Source organism: Trachemys scripta, chromosome 13, assembly GCF_013100865.1.
Source record: "Trachemys scripta elegans isolate TJP31775 chromosome 13, CAS_Tse_1.0, whole genome shotgun sequence".
NCBI classification, from domain to species: domain Eukaryota; kingdom Metazoa; phylum Chordata; order Testudines; family Emydidae; genus Trachemys; species Trachemys scripta.
In genome coordinates this window covers 1,402,403-1,409,575 of record NC_048310.1, presented here as the reverse complement: position 1 = coordinate 1,409,575, position 7,173 = coordinate 1,402,403, and the positions used below count along the sequence as shown (strand labels likewise).

General features: G+C 44.2%; 1 protein-coding gene across 1 annotated transcript; it reads right to left on the bottom strand.

Moving 5' to 3' along the window:
- Positions 1–217: 217 nt before the first annotated feature.
- TERF2IP (TERF2 interacting protein) lies at positions 218–7,139 on the bottom strand. Its single transcript, XM_034788247.1, has 3 exons — positions 6,489–7,139; positions 4,650–4,759; positions 218–2,811 (listed from the first exon to the last, which is right to left on the bottom strand). The coding sequence occupies exons 1-3, from the start codon at positions 7,060–7,062 to the stop codon at positions 2,353–2,355; spliced, it is 1,143 nt and encodes a 380-aa protein (XP_034644138.1). The 5' UTR covers positions 7,063–7,139; the 3' UTR covers positions 218–2,352.
- Between the last annotated feature and the right edge of the window lie 34 nt (positions 7,140–7,173).

Genomic DNA, 7,173 nt, shown 5'->3' with positions numbered 1-7,173 from the left:
GCCTCACCTCACAGGAGGGAGGCTCCATATGGAGGATCTATACCCCAAGAGTGTTTGCCTGGACTCTGTTCAAACGGCAGTTTTAATGCATAGAGGATTCAATGACTGGTTCTGTCACAGCAGTGTGTGTGCTCAAGATGCAGTGTTCATCTAGATTTGAGAGTAAGTCACACAGAACCCCTGTCAAGGGAGAACAGGGACCCTGATATGAGGGGAGGGGGGGAAAGCTTCTGGCCTGTGGGGCTTGCAGGGAGTCCCTAGAAGGAAGGCACTCAGAGTGTGTGTGGGGATGGAAGGAGGCAAGGAGACCCTAGTGTGTGCAATTTGCTCAGCCTACCGAGGCAAAAATGTGTGCCCCTCTAGTTTAAATAGTGCATATTGTAATTAAGTTTTAAACAGATGGAAAAAGGAGGGCTGCATCCTCCCGAACATGTTCACTTCCTATCATGCTTTTTAATACTGTTTCTATAAATAGGAAAACTACATTTGAGTAGAATATGTACAAGTGCTGAACTATGATTCAAGGTAATAGATGCCTTCTAGCCCCAGTGTTAGGAGTAATCTTTGTACGCACATTTAAAGGTGAAAATACTACACAAGGGCTAAATATCCTGTATGGCAGGGTTTGTTCCATATCCTGAAAACAGAAACCCACTCTTAATCATGCATCCACTTGACATCCAGGCAGAAGGCAAGGCATACATATTGTTTCCTCTATTTGCTTTATGCCTAAATATTTTTACATTTATACACACTTATATTTAACTAATATAACTTAAAGGTACTTCATATAACATGAAATCTCATAATGCATTTGACTAAATGTTATAGGTGAAGTGAAGGAATTTCTTGGCTGCACTGAGTAATTGAACTTAATGTAGTTTTGATACTCAATAGTCCTTGAAACTTAAACCTATCTGGTAACTACTGCTGCTACTCATGTAAAAAGTGTTTAATCCTTTTTAATCTTATTACATTATTTGCCTCACTAGCTTGGGACCTCCACCTAAATACTTGCCTCTTCCATAAAAATCTAGAAAAACCACTTTGAAAGGTTTTAATTTAGCATCCACATCATTGCACTCTTGCCATTTTGTTAACCAACAGGTCTTAGAGCACTTTGCAGAGGTAAAAACATGCTACTGGCATTTTAGTGGGTGCATGTATAACATTTCTCTAGCAAGGTCTGCTCATGTAACAGTGTTGAATTGGAGGGATATTCTCTCCCCACCAAGTTACAACTGAATTTAAAAATAATATATTCCCACATTTGCTAACTACCAATTCAACTTAAAACAAAACCAGAGCACAACAGGCAGAGACAGACTAGAAAGACTTTAGCGGGACCCTTACTAGCTGTGTTTAAGCCCTTCCAAGCTTTGGTCAGGTACTAGTGATCAGAAAAAGTTTCAATCCTTAGCTAGCATTTGTATCACATACTAGATTAAACTCCCTACTAGAAAGTGTAATTTTATATGATATAAATATATTCAATACCTGCACTCTGCAGTGGAACCTATTCCTCCCTCCAAAGGCTTGGAAACAATGAGCTTAAAACCCATCCTGAGACTAGACAATCATGCCATCTGTTAGGAAGGACTGGTGGCTTAGCAGCTGCTACATGCAGCAATGCTAGAGAGTCTTACAGAATGTACAGGGTTATAAGACCGCTGAAGGGTACAGAAGTCTGGAGCATAAAGGAGAATCAAGATGCTTGCTCTGTAACCCCAAGGCAAGTCTTGTCATCACATAAGCCTGTTTACTTTGACCTAGAAGAGAGAGGTTTGTCTGCCTCTGACCCCAGGGAAGCCTTACAGGTGCAAGAGGGTGATGCTGTTTTTGTTTGTATAATGAGGCACACCTTCCCACCTTAATGCCAATTAAAATATGCTGAAATGCATGTTCATGTATCATCCCATCTCAACGGACCAATGTGCAGACTCTCCCCACCCCACTGTGTATAGGAAAAAGCAGATTTCCACTGCTCAGCCATTTGGCTCTGAAGAGATTAAGGAGCTCTCATCTTCACCCAATATTTTAGTTTTAGATTTATCAGTGGGGTACTCAGTACAAAAAACCCCCAAATATAAAACAAGGCCTTGCATAAATACGGAAACTCAAGGGAAAAGTTTACAGAAAATGATGGAAAGGATAAACTGTTTGGCACAGAGGTCTTTTAATTTTCGATGCCAGATTTTTCTGTATGAAATGAGATTGCAGGTGGCTATCCTAGAGGCTTCAGAACATCTACAAATCCTCACCCTTTCTTCCATGACGGTCAGAGATGCAAGTCTCATCTCCTGCTCTCCTGTGAGGGTCCCAGTCCATGAACCATCCTTCACAAGTTACTATCTAACTCTTCCTGAATGCAACCCGCTTTACCACATTCTGAGCTCCAAATTTTTCTATTAATTTGCTTCTGACATTTTCATCTGCTTCTTGCAAATCTAAATCATCCTGTCTGGTCCATATAGGGTATCCATCCAAGCGCTGACTGCTATGTAAGAAGTAGGAAGTGGCCTCCACTTCACCACTGTTTTTCAGAAAGGCTTGTGTAACAGTTGAGAGGTCCATGCTGAATTCCTCCATGAAATGCTGTACTGTCTTCACTGCATCTGCCACCTCAGTGGGGGAAGGGCAAGACCTTATGGGCTTTTCCTCCTCTTGAGGCTCAGTTTCATTTATAGCAGAGTCCTCTGCAGTTACCAATTCTTTCAGTTCCATTTTCTGACTGGAGACTTTTTCAGGGGACTTCAGCTCTTCATCTTTTGCAGGATTTTCTTCCTGAAGGTCAGAGGTCTCATTTTCTGACTAGGAATAAAAGTTAGAGTGAGTGACATTCCACTATAACTCAGGCAAACAAAACTGCTAAATTAGGAGTCCAGAGCAGTGCAGTCCTCCCCTCCTCCCATATGAATCCTTCTAAAGTATACTGATATGTTGAACATGATAGCTGTGCCCAATAAAATCCAATAATCCAAGTACAGCAATGCACAACACCCACGATACAGTGGAATGTGGAAAGGCAGGAGACAAGGGACAGGATTTAAATAAACTAAATCTAACCAGAGTCAGGAATTAAGTTTTGTCATTGTGAATTGTGTAAATCTGCTCAAGAAGCACACCCTGCTTGTGACAGGAAGGCCTTGTTTACATTGCCACTTTACAGAGCTGAAACTTGCTCGCTCAGGGGTATGAAAAAACACCCCTGAGCAAAGCAAGTTTCAGAGCTGTAAAGTGGCAGTGTAGACAGTGCACCAGCGCTGATAGCTACTCCCCTCGTGTGGGATGGTTTTTTTACAACGCTAGTGCCGCAACTACACAGCCATGTTAAAGCGCTGCCGTTGGTAGTGAAGACATACCCTTAGTGAATCACTCCCTACTAGCCAATGGAGCGTTAGCACTTACAACTTAACTCAACATGACAGTGATGGGCAGATGACCATTCTTTATCAACCATTTTTGGTCTCATCCAACATCCTCCAGTTTCTGGACAGGGTCAAATTGGAAAAAATTAGTTCATGCTCTTTTTACTTGATATGCCACAATGATACCATTCATAGTAAGTTGTGTAGTTAATAATATCCTTCCTCCTTAGATGCTTTAGCTAGCAGTGTAAAAGTTTAAAATGTTAACTCAGATGACTATTTAAAGTGTTAACACCTAGAAAACATGTCTTATTTTATTTATTATCTGGGAATCAATTGACTAGCAGTAATTTTGTAATGTAATTCATCTTAAATCAGAATAGAACATGGAAAACATTTATTGCTGCTGAAGCTATTTTTGCTTCTTTGTTATTAAAAATGTAAGCCATTGGTATAAAAAAGCATGCTGTATCCATATTAAGCCATAATTGCCCAGCTAGAGAGAATAAATCTGCACCTGTGAATTAGAGAAATACTTCACAGGATGGCATGCTCCAGATGCTTACCGTCTTACAAAGGGCATTTTAGCCACACTTTTGTTAATTTGATTTTAGTCAGTTCTAGGTAACCCTGGGAAGCAGTTTAAGTTATAACCATGATTGTCGGATAGTCATTCTCCAGGGAGATGGCTGGTGTAACCCATGTGTTTATAACTTTATATATACATACCCCATCCTTTCCAATATTGCCAATACTGTCCTCTCTTTGGCACCAACACAAGATCAACTCCCTCTCTGCTACCTTGATGTACCAACCTGTTCTGACTAACGACTGAATTGTTCTCCCCCAGTCATTGGTCCTGTTGTTTTTCATGCCACACAAATATTGCACCCACCTGATTTACCACCACTGTCAATTCCTGATTCAATGGTCAAGCTGAAAAGTATCAGAAGTGGGAAGCAGTCTGGGGAATGGTAAAGGTTTTTATCACAAGCAGAGCAGGTCTTGCTGTAAGTAGGGGCCCCAATATGGCCTGCTGCTGAAAACTCCTTTATCCCTGAACTAGCACACCCTAACTAATATTACTACAAAGCTGTAGCAAGAATCAGCATCCCGGTGTTATTCACACAGGAACAAAGTCATATTTAAGATTAAAGTTATTTATGAAGGTTTAAGTAGTAAATTTGAGGCGTAAGTATTTTAATCTATACATCAGAAAACATTCAACATATCTGTGTGATCACATTATGCAGATACAGCTGTCCAACTATGAATGTATACCTCACTGCCTTCAAATTCTTTGTTAGCCAGCTGGAAAAGGCTACCCCCTTTTGTTAATTGGTCTTGAACCATTCCTTGGGGTACATCGGCTACTTCCTTCCTCCAGGACTCTGTTAGAGAGAGAGAACATTAGCATTTGCTGTGTAACTGCAATGCTATTATCCTCCTAATCATAATTTGAGATTACATTTCACATCCTACTAACTGCTACAAATAATCAGTTTGGTAGTCTCCTAATCACTCAAAGGGTAAGAAGAAACTCATGTTCTGGCAGAGTTAATGGTTTCTGTCCAGATGAGGTATAGGGTGAGGAAGTTGTGGGTCTATGTTCAGTTTTAATAAAGATTCTAGGAGTGATCCAAGGAATTAAACCAGTAAACATTACACCTATCAAAAAAATCACACGCCAAACAACCCTGATTCATTCCCAGAGACCATCCATTCTGTGCACTGAAGCGATCATGTCATTAAGACAACATGCATCTGCACAAGGGAGCCAAATTAAAGCCACCTGTATGACTTGAAATCTGGCATTTCCTAACTCTTAAGGTTGCAAAGTCAAGAACTCAATGCTCCTTAGATGCTTTAAAAAATAATTTTTTTTTTTTTTTTTTTACTAAAGCTGAGAAATTAAATTCAATCATATGGTACCAAACTGAACTTCCATGGATCACGAGCAGAGTTTGGACTTTCAGATTTACAGAACAGACTTATAGTTTATAAATTCAGAAGGGACCAGCAAGATCATCTAGTCTGACCTCCTGAACATTGCAGGCCACAGAACCTCACCCACCCATTCCTGGAATAGACCCCTAACCTCTGGCTGAGTTACTGAAGTCCACAAACCATGGTTTAAAGACTTCAAGTTACAAATGAATGAACCATTTACACTAGTTTAAACCTGCAAGTGACCTGTGCTCCATGCTGCAGAGGAAGGCAAAAAGTATGTCAGTGTAGGTGCTCTACTTTCCTGAGAGGTGGTAGTTATGTCGACAGGAGAAAACCTAACTACAGCCATACCCCTGACAGACACTGTTACACTGACCTAAGTTCCTAATGTAGACCAATCTCAGTATCTTGTGGCAATGAATTAACAGCTTAACTGTTGGGGTAAATATTTCCTTTGATCAATTTTAAATTTGACATCTTTCGTTTCCTTGTATTAGGAGATAGTAAAAATAAACAGGGTAATGCTAATTGTCCTACACCACTTATTTTGTATAAATATCTATTGTACCTTCCTACTCAACTCAATAGTCACGTTTTCACTCTCCTCACATGAAAACCTTTCCACACTAATTTCACTGCTCTCTTTGTGCTCTCTCTCAAGACAAATCTACCAGAATTGAATAAAGGATTCCTGCTGATGTCATCCCATTACATTTATATAATGGCATTATGATTTAATTCCGTTCAGCCTAAATTACAATGAAAAGCTTCTGGATATGCCTATTAGACTGTGGAACAGTTTCTCCAAGGAATGTGGGGGCAACTCCAGGCTTGGGGCATTTAGCCAGACTCCCCCAAACACTGTAAGAGCATACTGGAGGAAGCACTAGATCTCCTGCAGCTTTTGCAGCTCAGGTTTCTAGGATTTCATGAATACAGGTCACTGAGGTGTGTTTATGGCTGTGTGCCTGCTATGCTCACCTAACCCCAATGGCTGAATGAATGCTGGTCTACATGGGCGTGACCCAGGTGCTTTGCAGGCCACGGTGGGTGGGTGGCACTTATCCCCAGGCACACACAGGTGGAGAGATTACACAGGGCAGCGGCAGAGCTGGGAACAAAGCCCAGCAAGTCTTTACCCCCCGCCCCGCCGCCCCCGCTTATCCGCACCGCTATCCGCCGGCTGCCGGGCGCTCCTGGCGAGGCTGCGGGGCGGCGCGGAGCCGGGCCCGCCCAGCAGGTACTTGTGCTCCTGGCCCCGCAGGTGCCGCAGGTAGCGGTCTCGCATGGCCTGCCAAGAGTGCGGCGTCAGCCGGGCCCGCTCCATCTCCTTCCAGAGCGCGGTGCCGGTGACGCTGCCCTGCGCCCGGTCCCGCACGTGCAGCAGGATGGCCTCGTCCTCGGAGCCCGTGAAGGCAGAGCGGCCGGCCGGGGCTCCGGCCGGGACCGGGGCCTGCTCAGCCGCCAGCCGGTAGTGCTCAAGCGGCAGCCGCTCGTTCCTCTCCACACAGCGCCGCACGTACTCGGTGGAGACGAAGTTGCCCGTGGCCCCCCGCTCGTCGGGCTGGGCCAGCAGCACCGCGCCCGGCTCCTGCACGCGGCAAAGGCGCCCGCCGCCCGCCAGGATCAGCGGCGCGAGCTGCAGCTTGGCGGGCCCGGGCCGTACGTAGAAGCGCATGGCGCTGCCGTCGTCCTGCAGGAACAGCGTCCGCGAGCGAGCGGGGCCCGCGCGCTCCGAGCCCATGGTCGGGCGCCGCCGACACGCGCCTTAACTTGCACTTGGAGGCTTCCCGCCACCCGACATGCGCGCGCACCCGTAGTCCCGCCCCTTCCTATCTGCGCGCGCACACAAGCC

Coding starts and splice junctions, on each gene's coding strand:
- TERF2IP (XM_034788247.1), bottom strand. CDS start 7,062: ATGGGCTCGGAGCGCGCGGGCCCCGCTCGCTCGCGGACGCTGTTCCTG. Junction 4,760..6,488: donor CCGGCAGCCGGCGGATAGCG/GTGCGGATAAGC, acceptor TCTCTCTAACAG/AGTCCTGGAGGAAGGAAGTA. Junction 2,812..4,649: donor AAGAATTTGAAGGCAGTGAG/GTATACATTCAT, acceptor TTTTATTCCTAG/TCAGAAAATGAGACCTCTGA.